The sequence below is a fragment of the Syngnathus leptorhynchus genome, chromosome 17 (assembly GCF_054491065.1).
Source record: "Syngnathus leptorhynchus isolate UIUO chromosome 17, UIUO_Slep, whole genome shotgun sequence".
Lineage (NCBI taxonomy): Eukaryota > Metazoa > Chordata > Actinopteri > Syngnathiformes > Syngnathidae > Syngnathus > Syngnathus leptorhynchus.
In genome coordinates this window covers 7,065,471-7,084,699 of record NC_141211.1, presented here as the reverse complement: position 1 = coordinate 7,084,699, position 19,229 = coordinate 7,065,471, and the positions used below count along the sequence as shown (strand labels likewise).

At 41.1% G+C, this 19,229-nt stretch overlaps 2 protein-coding genes across 2 annotated transcripts; both read left to right on the top strand.

The window, feature by feature from the left end:
* Positions 1-4,957: 4,957 nt before the first annotated feature.
* On the top strand, positions 4,958-10,314 carry LOC147043507 (gamma-aminobutyric acid receptor subunit rho-3-like). Its single transcript, XM_085935786.1, has 9 exons — positions 4,958-5,100; positions 5,902-6,014; positions 7,074-7,141; positions 7,216-7,439; positions 8,474-8,556; positions 9,034-9,171; positions 9,266-9,418; positions 9,523-9,716; positions 9,853-10,314. Exons 1-9 carry the CDS (start codon positions 4,958-4,960, stop codon positions 10,153-10,155), a joined length of 1,419 nt encoding a protein of 472 aa, XP_085791912.1. The 3' UTR covers positions 10,156-10,314.
* Positions 10,315-11,251: 937 nt separating this feature from the next.
* Positions 11,252-18,985, top strand: LOC147043506 (adhesion G protein-coupled receptor G6). Its single transcript, XM_085936106.1, has 29 exons — positions 11,252-11,405; positions 11,677-11,735; positions 12,187-12,249; positions 12,325-12,395; positions 12,466-12,905; positions 13,007-13,028; positions 13,108-13,145; positions 13,384-13,514; positions 13,918-13,999; positions 14,100-14,137; positions 14,305-14,349; positions 14,433-14,500; positions 14,581-14,618; positions 14,704-14,743; positions 14,828-14,862; positions 14,940-15,067; positions 15,149-15,281; positions 15,354-15,686; positions 15,841-15,997; positions 16,121-16,285; positions 16,381-16,503; positions 16,592-16,637; positions 16,709-16,812; positions 16,910-17,034; positions 17,113-17,484; positions 17,575-17,858; positions 18,005-18,106; positions 18,185-18,313; positions 18,444-18,985. Exons 1-29 carry the CDS (start codon positions 11,353-11,355, stop codon positions 18,509-18,511), a joined length of 3,492 nt encoding a protein of 1,163 aa, XP_085792232.1. The 5' UTR covers positions 11,252-11,352; the 3' UTR covers positions 18,512-18,985.
* The last annotated feature ends 244 nt before the right edge of the window (positions 18,986-19,229 follow it).

The following is a 19,229-nucleotide window of genomic DNA, read 5'->3' as shown; positions in this document are numbered from 1 at the left end:
GCTCAAGTTATTGCAGAGGACATCAGCTATGTGAGAATTGCTGAACATTTTTTTTTTTTTCAAGAAATGCCCTACTGTAGTCGTATGAGGTAACTCTCCGCAAACAAGAGCGGGCCAGAGTACGCATTTGGGTATCAAAATATGTCGGATTTTTTTTTTTTTTCCTGGTATGTGCAGGCAGGGGTTGCCCAGAAACCCCCCCCCCCCTCCCACTCGTCCAACTATAAGATATACTTGTGTACTGCAACATGGAGAAAATAAACACATTTGCTTTTATCTGTAAGATACAAAAAAAATACTTCTTAGCAACAATTCTTTTTCTGTCAAGGAAAAAGATCTAGTTTGAGAAAACCTTACATAAGAAAAATCCCCCAATTCTCCCGGAACTACAGCTTTGATGACATCATGGGGAGGGGGGCTTTTAGAGAGCCTGGACATGATTGCTTCCAGACAGACCTTGGATCTCTGTTGTAAATTCGCATACCCATAAATTGGCGAGTTGCTGGTGACGCATTCCGGGAGGGAGATACTAATTTTCAGAAAACACTGTGAACTTGCACAACTTTGATTATTTTTTTTTAAGTACCCAGCTGCATCCTCTGCAGGTTTTAAGGCCTTTCTGGTCATGACAGGGTCATTGACCCCTTAAGTGGGACTTGATGCCATTTTCATGACACAATGCTCCACATTTGTGTCCACTGCATGTGGCACTCATTGAAATTCCGTTTTAAAACTATTGTCGTGGTTTTAGCCCTTTTGTCTAGTTTTAGATCCTCTTGATTAGGTGTGAATTCATCCTAAAAATGATTTCTAATAAAAACACGCACACACACAAAGACGCATTTTTTCCGTCTTCTGTTTTGTTTTTTATTCCAGGGCAATAAAATAACACTCATTTAAAAATGTCACTCTCTTGCTTGCACAGATGTGTTTCCCACCAATCATCGGAATGTTACACCTCCAGACAGTCTCGGGGAAAGATTTAAATCTAACCATATGCGCAGTCATTTAAAATTCTGGGCAGACGGCAACGAAGAAAAAAAAAAAGTGAGTCTAGTGGAGAAGGAAAAAAAAAAGTCCTGTTAATAGCATTGAAAATCTCCACACACATTTGATTGAATGCATATTCAAACTCCCAGTCTGTTGTTTGATTTTTAGTCCTGGAACTTTTCTGACACACCTAACCTGCCTCTATAATAATTGATTGGTAGAAATGTTCATTCCAGCTTTGCCACATTTAGTTCTGCTTTAAAGTTCTCAGGCTCAAACTTGACCAGGTCTTGATTGCTGGACTGCAGATGATCATTTTCTCCATTATCCTTTTTTTCTTTGTCGTCTTCAGGATTATCGCCTGGTGAACTGCCGCCTTGGTAATTCTGTGCTGCGTTTATGCCTGGAAATCCATTCAACCTTCCGGGTCGTACTGGTAATATGTTGCAGTCAACGCCATGCTGCTTTAGTATTTGTAAAGCTGTGATGTTTGGAGCTTTATGTAGCCCGAAATCAATGAGTCCTCCACCATTGTGTGATGTTGACTGTGCACCTGTTGGGTGAAATATGAGCCAGTTAACACAGATAGGTATTGACCACCGCCCGCATATTAATTCCGAATTCTGAAAATGAATGGATGGACGATATTCTGTGATGTAACGCTTGTTACCATAGCAACAGTCTTTACTGGTATTGGGCTAGTCACATTTTGGAACAATTTCATGTTTCCAACTTTGTGGGAAGAGTTTCGGTAAGTTTTCGGTTCCAGATTGCTTCCATCCCAGAAAATTGAATTTGACGCCTTTTGGGCGTTTGACTTTAACCACATCAAATATTGAACAGATTGTGAGGCAAAAAGAAGGACTGAAGTTTTCTTCTGGATAAATAGGAAGTGTCATTTCTAGTGGGTGTATTGATCACGTGTTCCATTACAGAACTTGGATGTATAATTTGTGATTTGTCACGTACCTCTGTGCCTTAGACACCGTGGGATAGCTAAAATGACGGTAAACAAGACAAAAGCCGCAGACGCCGCCGTGCTCCATCTTGACCTCGGCACAGTCTGCTCGTTCAAACCTGTTGAGCAACTTTCTTTTGTAACATTTGTTTTGTCTTTCAATTAAAGCCGCATAGTTTAACACTCACTTATCGCTGCTACGGTAATATTGACTTTGCTCAGAACAATGAATCGACTCTGCGGGCCCGTGATGGTGCACGTGTACGTCCCGGAGTGCTCGTCGCTGTCGGCCTTGCCGAGCAGAAGGGATCCGTTTCCCAGCGAGAGCCGCTCCTGATCCAGTTGGACTCGGCCCTCCCATAAATTGAAGGTGCGGTCGTGTCTGCTGTCGTAGCGCAGGATCACGACGGGGTCGCCGGAGGAGATGAAGCTCCAAATGAGGGAGAAGTTTTGAAGACTGTGCGGCACAACGCAGGGGATGCACAGTGCGTGCCCTTCTTCCTGCGTTATCACTGGAAGACATTAGATGTCACATTGCTGTTTGTTGTCACTGTCATCCAGCGACCCACCTTGATTCTTCCTCGAGGCGGTCCACACTTGGCTCTTGTCTGCCGATACAAATGAACAGAAGAAGATGTAATCCGAGATGTTCCCTTGAATCATGAGCGTACTTTGCACGTTGAAGAGTCCCTTGTGCTCTGTGGTTTCAGTGGTGACATTTTCCAACGCTTCTTCTGCTGAGGGGGGATCTGTAGCCCACATCACCTGGGGGATGGGGTAGACGTTGTTGGAGGAGCACGCGACCATCTCGGTTCTTAACTCCATGACGACTGACTGGATGGGTGCTTCAGGAGAAGAGGATGAGCATTTAAGTTTGCAATTTATAAAGACATTTTTGACAATTATATGATTTGATATGACAGTTGAGGAAGGCATTTTTCTGTATCAGTGCCAACAAAAGGTCCATAAAGGCAGCCCTAATTTAAACAAAACACTTTTTTTTTTATTGGATGAACTGTAAAATAGATTGTTCTTAATTTTATATTTTGATCTATTTCCAGAAAGGATTTGACGCTGGGCCTTTTTTTCAGCGGTAAAGCAAACCTCCAGCAGGGGGAGCTATTCACTTTACACTACACGGTAATTGCAATCCACAATCTGGTTTTTTTTCTTCTCTCCAAATTGTGGTCGGACGTGAGCAATCAATGCAAGTGATGTATAATGACAGGCAGACCAATGAAATGCTCTTCCATTAGATGCTAGTCAGAATGAAGGAATACAAAGCTTTACTGACCCTTCACTTCCAGGTTTATAAAGACTTCCTGGTTCCCCTTCCTTGTGCTCGTGTAACACTTGTACCGGCCTCTGTCCTGAACTTTGACCCTTCTTAGGAGGAGAGACGCATTCCCATTCGGGATGTGAGCATTGAATAGACATGTCCTCCCGCTGAAGTGTTTATTTTGGAGTCCAAACTGGTCCTTGTTGTAGTAGTAACTGTGTACTGGAATTTGCTGCTTATACCAGTGGATCACCACGGTGCCGGGGGGTCGAAAGTTGCAGGGCAGGAGGCAGTCTTCTTGGACGATGCAGTAGACATCGGTCTCTGGAAGTACATGAGTGTGATTTACAGAATTACAGGACAAGAATCAGAATTGGATTCAGTCTGATTCGTTGGACATTGGACATCTATCCAGAATATTTTCGCTCATTATCAATCGGAGTTATTGCATCGCCATTTACATTACCTTCTGAGATTTTCATGAAGAACCCTCCTATGAGAATGAGCTGCAGCAATACGGGTCCTGTCCCTGCCATATCTGGATGGTTGTGTGAGAACAATCGCTGGCCGGTGTGCATTGAGTCGCATCAACGCGATTCTACTTTACATCCTCGGCAACACGAATGAAACACAGACTAATTGACTAAGCAGGTGAATGTTTAACTATGTGAATGCTCCATCACGCAACACCTCTACCTTCCAAATGGGTTCCCATTCATTTACATACTTGCACAATGCGAGATCATATCAGAAACTTTGAACATGAATTCAAGTTCAGTGAATTCAAACCAAACAAATCAAGTCATAAAGTGTTCAAAATGAACTCTGCAGTTAATCCAAAAAGTCTACACGCCCCTGTTCAAATGTTTTTGCGATTACAATAATGAGACCACATCGAATCATTTCAGAATATAATAATGTGACCTTTCCTCTGTATAAAACGTTTAGTACTTTTTTGAGACGGGACATATTTCATAACTAAAATAACGTGGTTGCACAAGTGTGCGCACCCTGTGATCCGAATTGACCAATCACATTCAAACTCATGTGGGATGTATACACCTGCCACCATTTAAAGTGCCTTTGATAAACCCCAAATGAACTCCAAATGTTAGGGTAGGATTATTTTTTTTTTTTTTCGAGAATTCAGGCTGAGTCACGCAAGTACGAGGTTTGCAGAGGTGGACTAAACATATGACGTGCCCTCTCTGCGTGGGATCATTCATTGCCAACCACCCCGACCGACAGAGGGAAGATCCCATTGTGTATAAAAGTAGGCTACAGGCTTTTTATTTTTATCTCTTCAGAATGATGATGAAACCGCCGTTTGTATTATCCCCGCGCCCTCCCCGCCCTCGGCTGCCTCCAGTTTGTAGGTTAACGAAAGATTTCACCAACCACAGATAAGAAGATTAGGGAGGAATTAATGGTATTCCTTTGTCATGATTGGAATAAATTGATATTTGGTTTTAGAGGGTGGAGGCTGTTTGGGGTCAAGCATGTTCTGTCAAAAGATGGCACATTTGACCAGCAAGCTCAATCAGGGGACTATCCGGTTTCATGCACACCACCGCCTTTGCAGCAGATGAGAGTGCACCAACTACTGGGCATGTGCAAGCTCCAGCGAAATGAGTGCTGCCGGGACATGGACGGGCCAGTAGGGGACGGGGACTGAGGCGTCCGGCGGTGGGCGGGGGAGGACGCTGGCGGGATCCGGCACCGGTTTCACCATGAGAGTGGTTCTCCTGGCCTTACGACTCATGTGCTTTGCCTGCTTGTGGCCTGTCACGCAGCTCAACAGCAACCACTTCTCCAGCAAGAGGAGACACAAGGAGCTCGAACTCGGAGACGTCAACAAACAAAAACATGGCGGGTGAGCCAAAGTGTCATTTTGCGCTTTATACATCTTGATGACCTCCGTCTGTTGTTTAGATGTTTACGAGCTTCATTTACCGTTACCTTTTTAGCTTATTTAATGAATCAGATGAAAAAAAAAAAAAAATCTGTTCTTAACTTTATTCCCTTTATTGAAAATTATTTCCAAATCACTGATTCAGTTATTACTATTGAGATGATTTGGTCAATTTTAAATTAAACGATTAGTTATTGATTTTTTGTACCTTTTTTTCCACATTAAATTAATAATCATTACATGTGTTACTTTGCTTCCTTAAATACTACATTTTCCTCATGGATACATTTGATATATTGATTGTCTATAGTATATATGGAATATGATCATATTTTGTTTCTTAATGTGAGTAGTGCAAATCATCAGATAAAATGACCCCACAGAGCAAAATACAGAAATGAAAAATTACCTACGCTCACGTTCTACCATGAATTTAGCGTTCATTTGGACCCCATTGTTGACACTTGAAGCTTAAATTAAGTCAGGGCAGTCAATTCACAATCTAGCTTGAATTCTTTGTGTTTTTTTTTATTTTTTATTCCCTCTAACACGAGAAGCAAGACGAGTCTGTCGAAAACACGTTTGAAGAACTTCCACTAAACTAGGAACTGTTGTAATTAGATCACAAGCTCTCTTTTAATCACACACAGCTCAACTCCAAGCAGTGATGAATGAATCCTCCACCAGATGTCAGTTCAAGATAAAGACAAATTGAGCTTTTCACTTGACCTCACTTGCTGTTTGTCCTCTTTTGCGTCTTAGACGAGTGGATCTCAAGATGAAAAAGCTCGACAGCACAAAGTCTTTGCTAATTAAATCGGAACAGCTGCTTCGAATCGAGGACCATGACTTTGCAATGCGGCCAGGGTTCGGAGGTAAGGCCCGAATACTGTCACTCTATATCTATCTTTGCGTTTCCTCTGGGCAACCCGGTAAAAGACCGATGTAGGTTACTGTGCTGTCTTTGCTATTACGCCTCCCCCAAAAGCCTTTGATGACCTAGATAATCTGTGTCAAACAACGGCTGCAGACAGTAGTACAGATCAAATAATCTCAAACGCGCACCTCATCGGGGAAGGCCTGATGTTATGAGGTGATCACATCTCAAATAACAGCTGTAACAACAGTGTACAATGTGCGCAGAATACATTTGTGTCAAATGGCCCCAAAATTGAACTCGTGTCACAAAATACAAGTCAATCCTAATTTTTGGGGGGTATTTTCTATGAATACAAGAGCTATTTGGGTTGTCTAGACAGTGTGTCTTACATTTTCAGTCTAGTTGCTGTTTTCACTCACACTTGACTTTTTAGCCATTTTGTGATATGAAACCAGTGATAATTATGTGGAAAACCAAGCATACAGTTGGCCTGTCATAATCCCTCTTTTCACTTTTGTAATTGAGGAGTGATGCTTTTGCGTGCTTATCGTCATTAGGTAATGGTAGTGATAGGACAGGATTTTTATAGTTCACCTCATACCTTTTCATCTTTGGGTTATGAAACAATGAGGTAAGGTAAAGGGCTTTTATTTATGTAATAGTACAAAATAGCATCTTGTCAACTTGAAATGGCTCAGATGATGTATATAGCTCGCCGTATGTAAGTACGATGAATATGTTTATTTGATACAAGACCTTTTTTTTTTTTCTCAATTGATCATTTGATCAGCATGTGTCAGTCATGACTGTCCTATCGTCTTTACAGTGTGACAAGCGCTGATATAACCCCTCTGAGCTTCTGAGCCCCGATTATCTAACATGTCGCTATAGTGTGGATTACACCTTCTCTACCAGGCCCATGGTGGCATATAAATACGTAATCTGTGGTGGATGTACAGATGGCCAAAACATGGAGGATGGCCTCATCATTACAACGTGTTATCCAACTGCTGCTGCACGCTGATGTATGTTGACTTTTGACCCTTTGTGCCAGGTTCAGCCATCCCCGTTGGCATTGACGTCCAAGTCGAGAGCGTTGACAGCATAAGTGAAGTAAACATGGTATGTATGAAGCTTTGCCAACTCTTCCTGATGCATTTCAATCAATGTCTTCTTTCGACCGGGACTGTGTTCAGGACTTCACCATGACTCTGTACCTGAGGCATTACTGGCAGGACGACCGACTGGCCTTCCCCTCCAGCAACAATAAGAGTCGAACCTTCGACGCGCGTCTCGTGAAGAAGATCTGGGTACCTGACGTGTTCTTCGTCCACTCCAAGCGCTCTTTCATCCATGACACAACCATGGAGAATATCATGCTGAGGGTTTTTCCTGATGGCAACATCCTCTACAGTGTCCGGTAAAAATAAAATAAAATCAATCATTGCACACACACAATAATCAAGTAAAAAATAATCCATCCATTTTCTGTACCGCTTTGTCCCCACGGGGGTCGCGGGTGTGCTGGAGCCTATCCCAGGCATCATCAGGCAGTAGGTGGGGGACACCCTGAACTGGTTGCCAGCCAATCGCAGGGCACACAGAGACAGATAAACAACCATCCGCACTTGCACTCACACCTAGGGACAATTTGGAGTGCTCAATTGGTCCACCAATAAAAAACAATATTAATAGAAAGTACATATAAATAAATATAAAATAATAAAATAATAATCAATAATAATCAATAATAATCAATAATTGCAATAGAGTACTATCAAAAACATCAAATTAAATATGGAAGCAATTAACAGGAGTGTAATATTTATTGTCTGTCCACCAGCTTTGCGCATTCATCAGATCCATTTCAGTGGCTCGTGTTGGCAATATGGCACCACAGACTGCCCCAGCAGATTGTGTGCTGTGAATAGCAATACGTATTTAGGAATCGAATATAATCCAGCTGTTGGTTTTGATTGCCTTTTAAAGCTTTCTGATATTTAATATGGCCTTGTTGTAAAACAGTAGAAATGTCTCCTTGCCGATCAGCAAGGAACAAAAAACAGAACATGCTGCTTATGTGTCCTCAACAGTCATGTCTTTGTCTTTAGACATTGTGAAGCAGCAAGTGGCTCATTAGCCAAGGTTATTCTCGGAAGTCTTATTCCAAATAACTCAACAATGGTGTGTTTGTGGTCACGACTTGGCTCAGTTTACTGGATGCGGGACAGTTGCTCATAATTAGCATCCATTCAAAACATTCATTCCATACGTTTCTGTTCTATTCAGTTCATATTTTCGCTTGATGGGAGTAAACGAGAAAGGCAGTCGCAGTTTATTACAGCGCAGTCCATCACAGTACATTCCGTTTTATTTTCCAACGCAGTTGTGATGATGGTGTTCATGTGTATGTGTGTATTTCTTTTTTTTTTTTAACTGTGAGCTTTGTTTTAGGATAACTGTGACGGCACTTTGCTCAATGGACTTCAGCAGCTTCCCTCTGGACACGCAAAACTGCTCTCTAGAGCTGGAGAGCTGTGAGTAGCAAACATTGCCAAGCTCTAATAATCTTTTGCATGGTCTTGAATTCGGTTGTTATTATTAATCTAGTCTTGTTTTGTTTCTCTAGTTCATTTATTTTTATTCTTGCTTTGTTTGCTTTTAAATCAGGTCAGCCACCGTCCATTTGATAGTTTTCCATTAATGACTGATTTACAGAGGATTATATTTCCCTTGCATTCTTTGTTGTTGCACTTGATCTAAGTGCAGACAGAGCAGGGATTTCCCTCCATCTATAAACTACAAAACACATTTATCCATCTATCTGTTTTTTTTTTTTTAGAAAATCTTGCTAATCTTTGTCAATTGTCAACACATGAATAAAACATGTCTCCTTATCTCAGAAGGGAACCATTTGCATCCACTATTTTCCTTTCCTTTGAGAATGGAAATCCAAGCGAGGCAATGTGTTCAATTCATCCTCCAGCTTTTTCTTCTTTCTCACATTTTTGAAGATGCTTACAATGAGAACGACCTCATGCTCTATTGGAAGAATGGGAACGATTCATTAAGGACTGATGAGATTGTACTCTCTCAGTTTTTTGTTGAAGACTTCCAGCCTTCCTTTGGGCTTGCCTTCTACAGCAGTACTGGTATGTGTAATTAAACTTAAAAAAAAAAAATAGGTCAAGATAGCGAGTCAGTTTAAACTGTCACATTCTGTGTCCGTTTTTGTGTGTGTTTCAGGTTGGTACAATCGTCTCTACATTAATTTCATTCTCAGGAGGCACATCTTCTTCTTCATGCTGCAGACGTATTTTCCCACCATGCTGATGGTGATGTTGTCTTGGGTGTCTTTTTGGATTGACAGGAGGGCCGTGCCCGCCCGTGTCTCCTTGGGTACGACAAATGAAAATCATTTCTAGCTTTGATATGATACTGTGGGTTTTTTTTCCCTCCAGGTTTTAAGGTTTGTTGTTTGGTGCTATGCTCCTTGCATGCAGGCATCACCACCGTGTTGACCATGTCCACCATCATCACCGGAGTGTCCTCCTCAATGCCTCAGGTGTCTTACGTGAAAGCAGTGGACATCTACTTGTGGGCCAGCTTCCTCTTTGTATTTCTCTCCGTCATCGAATACGCGGCCGTCAACTATTTCACCACAGTTGAGGAGATGAAGAAGCTAAAGAGGGCACAGGTCGCCAACGCCAATGCTTTTATTTCCACGAGTCTCGTGCGACTTGTTTGACTCGCGTAGAATCATTTTTGCACCATCTGGATCAATGACATGATCTAGAAACTTAACCCTGCCTCTCTTCACCATGTCCATACAGATCCCAGCGTCCTACGACGCCACACAGGCAATGGCTTTTGACGGCTGTTTCCATGACAACGATATTGACCTGACCTCTTTCCCCGAGGCCTCCAGCACACCAAACACGGAAAGGAACACACAGTCACGAAACTCCACCGTGTCGGCTCCCACAGAAGGCACCAGGCTACGCCGCAGGAACCCTTTAAAACACAATCTCAGTTTCATAATGAGCAACAGCTACATGATTGATTCTTACTCCAGAGTTTTATTCCCTCTGGCCTACCTGCTCTTCAATGTCATTTACTGGAGTTTGTATGCATAGCATACTTTCCTTGCAGCAAAATATGAAACTTTATTTTTTAAGATTCTCATCACAGATTTAAATACAGTGACTCATGTCTGTTGTAAAATTGTCTTTTCTTGTTTTACAGAGCCTTTGTATCAGATGATTATTTCACACTTGGGATTGTATTGTATTGCTACGGAGTAAAAGGCATATTTATTGTCTAATATCTGTTAAAAAAAGAAATAAACATGTAGTGTTGTCAATGTGTCTTTTGTAGTATTGTATAATGGGGATTATCTGTTTATCATATGTTGTTGTTGTTCGTCCTTCGGACTCGAAGGTCACCATTTACTTCAATCTAGATTGATGCGCAGGGATTGTCACGTATGCATCAAATCTGATTTCCGGTAGGTGACGTTAAAGTCTTCGATTTTTCGAATTAAATTAAAATACTGGATTTTTTTCAGCATTTGGCACATTCATCTGCAGTGACCAAGGTCAATGCATGGTAATTGCACTTGCGTGTTTTTTAATGTGTAGATAAATACCTTATAAGAAAACAGGAATTGTTCTTTAATCCGGACCACATTATAATTTTGCATTGTCAAGCGTACTGTAATTTTCATTGCTTTAATTTATAATTTTCACCCAAAACTTTGTTTGATTAAATGTTTTTTTTTTTTTTTTTTAACATTCTCCTATCATATTAAATGTCAATTTTTAATATGTTACTCAAGGTAGATAGAAGCAAAGATGTTGTTTCCTGTTGACAGTCATGAAAAACAGGCGCACAAACTACTCTTATGACGCAAGACGTCTCATGCCTCTGTTTTATTTATGTTTTGTTGCCCTGGAAACGAGCATGTGTCACATCTTCCTTTGAAAATATACTGGCAGGGCTACTCAGCAAGGACACGCCCTGAAACTCAAACAATACTGAAATCCAAACAATAGAGAAAAATGTGACATAAAGTGATGTTTTTATTATTATTATCTTACACCTCAAGTCAATTTAACTTTCTTTTCCTGGGTGTGGAATAAAAACACATTAGTGTTGCTGCCACGTTTGTGAAGTCAATTGTCGGCGGGGGCGTGTCACTGACAGCCAGTGTTACAGATTGGACGTGAACCTGCTAACAACAAAAGCCCTTGGCATTACAATAAAGTGACTTGGGAATTTTTTTTCAGATATGTCCTTGAGGGAGCTATGATCTTCGTAAAGTGGATAACATTATGAAATCTTCCACAGGATCTTTTTGGATAAATGAAGATATAAACTTCATCAGGTAATATGCTTTATTTTCTAAAGACTCACGCTTATATCTCCAATTTTTCAGTCAAACATTTCTCTTACACTTCAAGAAATTGCACGGAGATATTTTAGCTGAATTTGAGGCGGTCATAGTCTAACAAAATGAGTCGCTGGTCAAGTGTGCCGGTTCTCCAAATTTTCATTAACTCTAATAGAATGATGACAATTCTCTATTGCATGTGTTCTTGGATGTTGAGCAGCATATTCAAATTGTTTTTATGTATGTAATATTGTATTTGTTTCAGAGTGAAAAAGCCAAGTTCACATTTGACAAAAGTCGTCCACCTGCTCCTTCTATTCACAGGTAAAAATACTATTACCTAAAATAAAGATCTCCATGTTGAAGAACAAGTTTAGTCAAAATGATAAAAATGTCTTTTAGAGCCACACTGATGAATACACGATGATGTAACAAAACCAAAATATAATATTCCAGACATAACATGTATATTGTGTTCTCATTGTAATGTATCATGGCCGAATGCTCCTTTGTAGTCCTGCAATTCTATTTTTAAGCAACGGGCCACATACCTGAATGGACGTCATCCATCACTTGTCATGTTATACACACATTCAAACATTCCGTTCTAATATTTCTTAGGAATCCCGTTTTTCCAGTCAGAATACTGTCACGTCGTACAAACGTGGGAAATTAGACGATAGGAATGAGAATAACAAATATGTTTTGGTGAAACCTCCGAAATTGAAGTCACATTTAATGCTTGACAAATAATAAATTTGTGTTTCCTCATTAGGTCTTTCTTCCTGTAATGAGACCTCCACATCACTACCTCATGTGACAAGCGCTCAGACTTCAGGTAACAAACTTTCTGTAAAAACAAATGATCTGAATTAAAAAAAAAAAAATACAAATTTGTCTTCTTTCACTGCAGTGTACTACTTAGTGGATATCGCTATTGATGTGACGGGGCCCGCAAAGAATGAATCAGAAATCACATCCTGGGTATGTTTGGAATCTGATGTCTCACAAAGAAATCAAATGTGAACATGACTTTTTACATTTTGCTTCCCAGTTCCAGGAGCTGTTCCAAAACACTTTGGGGAGCTGTGTGTCTTCGCACACTGAATACACGACAACTTTCCCACCTCTGGTGCAACCGACATCTGCAAACGCTTCAGTCGGGACAACAACTACAACAAACAGGACTCAAAGCGACATTGCAATCACAGCGAGCACGTTACCAAGCGACAACACGACGCTGGCGTTTCAAAACACAAATACTGGAACGACTACATTTCAAAACTCTAAAACGGCAACGGTACTTCAAACGTTTGGAACGACTACAACTATTATGTTGCAAAACCCCAACAAAACTGGAGCTAATAATTCTGCAGAACTTCCCAATAACGCTGCAGCTAAGAAGAACGCAAGCAACAACGCAGGCATAAAGGTGGAAAAAACAATTCCCAACTCAAAAAATGCACGTTTTATTCGGACAGCCGTCCTTAGCAGGTATGCCATCCTTTTCTTTATTTTTTCCATTGATATTTGTCTTTCCCATGCAAGAAAACAGAAACAAATTTGCTCATCATATATTTATTATTCTTTTCCAGCAAATCAAGTGGCATATTTCAGGTATGTAAAATCACTCTCTAATGTATCGTCATTTTATCCGTCATGTCATTGATTTGTCACATTGATTGATGTCAAACAGGGACTTGAAGTTTCGTGTGCAGAGAAGACCAAAATAAGGTGTGGTTGAGTTGCACAAAAATATACACCAGAGAGAAAATGAAAAATTAACTCATTCACTGCCGACCCAGTTAATATCTTTGACGTCTATAACCGTCAATGGCACTGAATGAGTTAAGTTACAAAGAGTGGTATTCAAAATTCTACGATCTTCTTAGATTATTCCATAATTAGTGTTCCTAATGAAATGTTCAGTGAGTATAAGAGAAAACCAATGAAATATCTTTGTTTCGATCAGAAAGACCAACTGCTCGGTGATTCTGGCGCTGAAGCAGAACGTGTCGCCGTGTTGCATCCTGAAAACAATCTGCGCAGCCAATCAAAATTCCTCCCAAATCCACGCAACGGGAAAAAGAGCCAATCGTCAGCGTAAGTGCTACGATATGTCGTTGTTGGTGTTTTAACCCACAGGTGTCAAACTCAAGGCCCGGGGGTCAGATACGGCCCGCCACATCATTTTATGTGGCCCGCAAAGACAAATTGTGCATCAAATTCGTGTCATTACTAGAAGTGCAAATTGTCTTTGCTTTTAATATCTTTTTTTTTTTTTTATATTTAACCAGTTTTTACTCATCTGATTTGAAAACGAGTTATTTGTCAGTTTGTTTTGTAGTTTTTACTGTATATAATATGAGGGGCTTATACATTTATTTGGGTTGACAGTCGTAATGGCCCTCCGAAAGAAGCTATGACTACAATGCGGCCCGCAAAAAAAAAAAAAAGAGTTTGACACCCCTGTTTTAACCTAACCTTTGCGTGTTCTCTTTATTAGGTCCCCCAAATGAGAACTGCAACAGTGATCACATGGATGAAAATATCTGTATTTATGAAAAAAAATCAAACAATTCCAAATGGTAAGATGTTCATTTTAAGCCCTAGGATTTTCCCTTTTTTCTCCTCGTGGTTTATAATATTCATTTGAGAAACATGAATCTTGTCAATTTGATTTGACAGTGATGATTCAGCGTTTGGCGCAGCTCCATGTGGTCCAGGTGAGCACCAATGTGTTGACGATAAATGTTTGTTGGTTCACATTTCAAGTCTTCTGATTCCTAAAAAAAACGCAGTATTAAAAAGCAAACGTTATCCAAACGATGATTAGTAAAGAAGTTAATGACAATGATAACGTTGTCACATCAACCTGCTTTGACCTTTGCAGAAAAGAATAAAAACTGCAGCTGCGCAGCTTTCTGCAATGCGACTGGTATGTTTTCAATTTTATCAGCTAACTAGCAGATGATTATTGAAAACTTTTCAGCTCAGTTCTGTTTTATTTATTTTTTTCAGATGCATATTACACTTTTAAAATTTCAATACAAGACCCTGAGATGAACGGTTCCTATGTTCTGTCACTGGTAAGCTTCAAAAGTTTGTGTACACGAAGAAAGCATTTATTTTGGTTGTTTTTGAGACTATCAACTTTTTGTTTGAACAGATGACACAGCTGAACCAGAGTTGCTCTCCCACAATAAAGTAAATCTTTCAAAATGTAATAAATCTGCTGTTGTTGTTCACTTTGAGTACCGCATAATCTTTGGACTTTTTTTTTTTTTGGTAGTGAGTCATGTTCTTTTCCCACAATTGCTTCTGAATACAAGGTATAACCAGCTGCCATTTTACATAAATACATTTTTTTTTTAATATATTTTGGGGAATAACTAAGTTATTTTTTCCTCACTCAGAATGCCAGTGTGGAATGTGGTCCAGCTGGAAAAAAGTGAGTGTCGTGAAATCGTCACATCAACTCTACCAAAAGACAGATTGACTTTTAAATATGATCTTTATGTCCTTCAGTTCTCAAAGTTGCAATGTGATTTTACACCTGTCTGAAGCGGTTCCCGTCTGTATCGTGTCCGCAACCGTAACGACTGTGTTTCAATCTGAGAAAAATATAACGTTAGACGGACGAACGACCAGAGCAGGTCAGCAGTGTGGAACTACGTACACGATGTCAGCATGATTCCGAAGACTGTAATCCACAACAATCTCTTTGACTCTTCCAGCTATCTGTGGCCATCCAAAATTCAGTGACAATTTGTTGGATTCTCAGTTCACATGGACAAACACCACCTATCACCATGCAGATGTTTGTCCGACAGAGGAAGGTTCTCCCTTTCTACTCCCCACTCAGAACTGGTCTGTTAACCGCTTGATCAAGCTTGTCAAATGTTCATTATCTAAATTTGTCTGTTTTTTGTTTTGGTCAAGTCAACCAGGAAAAAACATGGTGGTGCAGTTAAAGGAGCAGTGTTTTCCAATTGTGTTGAGCACAGTTGGCCCCAATGTGACCGTCTCCAGTAATACGCCGTCATCCCCGGATGTCACCACCGTCTCATCTAATGAGAGCCAAGCCAACGCTCTTCTTGAACTGACCGCCAATGTGTCCAGACTTAACTCCAGTCAGGTGGAGCAGCTTGTGTCCCAGTTGGAGGATTTGTTGTCGGGCCCCAATATCAGCGTGGCTCTGGCTAACACAACCATCAACGTCGTCAGTAACCTGCTGGACGCCTCTGCTGAAACACTGGCCAGCTCCTCTTCCAGGTTGCTTATTTTAATCATTTATAAAGCTATGCCATTGTTTAATGTCATTGTTGTATTTTGTTTATGTAGTTACACATTGTATCCACGAGAGGGGGCTTCAATCTTGGCTGAACATCTGTTTGTATTCTGTTTGATTCTATTTTGTCTTCATCAGAATTATAGGGCTTGTTGATACAGTGGGCCTCAAATTGGTGCTTGAAGAAGCAACGGAGACTCTCTTGTCGCCAGCTTTAGCTCTGTCTGTCAAAGCAGTGGATGGAAATGATTTTCAACAAGTGCTCTTCTCCATTTCTGATCCAAACAACGCACAGGTATGGTAATGTACTAGATTTTGGAAGAGCTATGAGACAAAATTTGAAAATATCAAACACATTTTATTCCAGAAAAAAAAATGCTGTACATATGAAGCCTATTTACTAGATATGTTATTTAAGGTCCGAGAGGATCGCAGGTTTCAAAGGAGTGTGAGGAACGACTCGTCCATCCCTCAAGGCTCCATCACGCTGCCTCCCTCACTCACACAGAACCTCACCTCGGAGGAGCTGGAGATGGCCTCCAGAGTCCACTTCAACTTTTATCAGAAAAGCACCCTATTTCAGGTCACACACACACAAGTACATTGATAGGAGTGCAAGGAAACTTTTAAATGAATTGAAGTGACGTTTACATTGACTGTTGCGAATTGTCCACGCAGGACAGCTCTTTAGGAACACGACGACTTAATTCTGGGATTCTGGGAGCGAGTTTGGCAAACTTAACAGTCACCGGACTCAAGGAGGAAATTGTGATTAGTCTCAGGAACCTGAAGTCCATTCCTGTGAGTCTTATTGTTTTTTTATTTTGTAGTGCTCACTCTTAACAGATGACCTGGTTAAATTTGATATTTTGCCTTCACTCAATTACAGTCTAATTATGTGGCTGCATGCGTCTTCTGGGACTTTACATTAAATGGTAAGTTTTCTTTTCAAAAATTGGATTGTATGAATAAATAAATGTACAAATGTTTTTTTTTTTTTTGGCAGACCAATCCGGTGGCTGGAACACAAACGGTTGTTCCGTCCGCAACATCACAGACGACGTGACAGTTTGCGGCTGCAACCATCTCACCAGTTTCGCAATCCTGCTGGTAAGCTTTAGTTGGACTTTGAGCTGCGTCTTCATCCACTTCATTGAGTGAGTACCTAATTTTATGTCCCATGGGGGGACATACTTTCCACATCCAGGACCTCGCCAGGCAGCCTCTAACCAGTCGAGTAAACGCCACCATTTTGACCTTCATCACATATATTGGCTGTGGGCTCTCTGCCATTTTCCTGTCCTTGACGCTCCTCACCTACTTAGCCTTCGGGTGAGTATTGGGCCGGCAGGTGCGGATCAAGTCAAAAAAGTCGACTGGTCGAGCAGTGTTGTGTGGAAACCATTGCAGCAAACTGCGCAAGGACATCCCCTCCAAAATCCTGATCCAGCTGTGCGTGGCTCTGCTGTTGCTCAACCTGGTCTTCCTGGTAGATGCTTGGCTGGCCCTCTACCCAGACGCCGTGGGCCTCTGCATCTCCACCGCATGGTTCCTCCACTACTTCCTGCTGGCGGCCTTCACCTGGATGGGCCTGGAGGGGGTGCACCTGTACCTGGCTCTCGTCAAGGTTTTCAACATGCACGTCCCGCGCTACATGCTCTGGTTCTCGCTGGCAGGCTGGGGAGCACCCGTCATTGTGGTCATTATTGTCATAGCCGTCGACAAGGACAACTACGGACTGGTGTCCTACGGGAGGTTTTCTGACGGCACAAGTGATGACTTGTGAGTCTTTTACACGTGTCTGTTATATCCCACAATGCATCACTGGCAAAAAGAAAGAAAAAAAAACCCACTTCTAATGTCTCCCAAAAGCTGCTGGTTAAAAAACGACATCGCCTTCTACGTGGCGGTGGTGGCCTACTTCTGCGTCATCTTCTTGTTCAACTTCATTGTTTTGGTGGTGGTGCTGGTCCAACTACAAAAGATGAAGCGGCAGAATCCGCACAACTCGCAGCACCGCACCACGGGACAAGACGTTAGCAGTGTGGCGGGCTTAACCATCCTGCTGGGCCTCAGCTGGGGCTTTGCCTTTTTCGCCTGGGGGCCCGTCAACCTGCCGTTCATGTATCTCTTTGCCATCTGTAACGCCTTTCAAGGTGAGACTCGGCTCTTCGGCCTCAAAACAAAGTCTCATCCATTTAGTTAACGAGACTAGTGTTTGAATTAGAAATGGATTTCACTTTTTTTTGTTGTGGTTTTAGTTCAATCTTTACAATACCCTGACATGCATCCTCGTTTGCAGGTTTATACATATTTGTGTTCCATTGTGCGGCGAAGGAAATGGTCAGGAGACAGTGGCAGACATACCTTTGTTTTGGAAAAACGAGACAGGCTGAGAACTCAGGTCATTTTTTTTTCACTGAATTTTCCGTGATAAGTAGCTCATAATAGCTAAGATCACCGGATTTTGCCCCTTTTACAGAAAGGAGTCACACAGCAACCCAGAAGATAACGAAGAGAGCTTCAGTGACCAGACCATCGTCGCGGTCCAACACCTCGTCCAGCTCGACGTCTTTCCTCAGTCGTAACTCAGAGCAGATTCATGGCATAGGTCAGCAAATATAACAGTCTCTCCCTCTTAGTGGAAATGGATTTATTTGTTAAGCCAAGGTTTAGGGTTGGGGTTAAGAGTGTTAGGGTTAAGAGTTATGTAATGTAATGACAGAGATATTTTGTTTCAGGAAATCCCTTGGATGACAGAATCATCACCATTGACGAGGAACCTAGCGTGGACGTTATCCTTAACTAGTGAAATAGGTAGCACAGAAACCATTGCATTCATCTTCTTTGCATTATTTATACTGAACTACTCCCACTGTGGATTGCTTTAAGTCACGCCTTACGGCCCACTTTTATTACTTGGCTTTTAACCAGTTGTGTGGTCCCTGTGTCTTAATTTATTAATATTTGTTTTGTCATGGTTTTACTTATTTATTTACTCTTAATTTGAATGATTTTGTCCTTTTGTGTCCATGTTTTTCTCATGTTGTGCAGGACTTTAGAGATGTGTCTGTTTTAAATAATAAATAAATAATTGGATTGTTTTTACAAATAGCCTTTTTTTGCTAGTTTGTAACATTCATGTTATTCATAGGCCTTCCCTAATTATTGATTTAGTTTATTATTGTGTCAAGGCAAATGGCCTTCACATACATGTTATATTTTGTTTGTTGGGGCCATCAATGGACATTTCTTAGGATGCACCAGAATTAGCCAAGGGGCTACTTGCCCAACAACAACAACAACACATGGCTCGGACAGAGCTGGGTTTGAACCGCTGACCCTCCAGTTACTGAACGACCTGCTCTACTGCCTGAGCCACAGCCACTCATGGCTTTTGGGCATTTTTTTTTTTTTTTTTTAACTTCAAAAATGACCATTTATATAAGCTGTAAGCTACACGTGCTTTTAAAATACAAAGGGCTTCTTTTATTCCATTTCACACAGAAAAAATCCTCTGGGAGAAA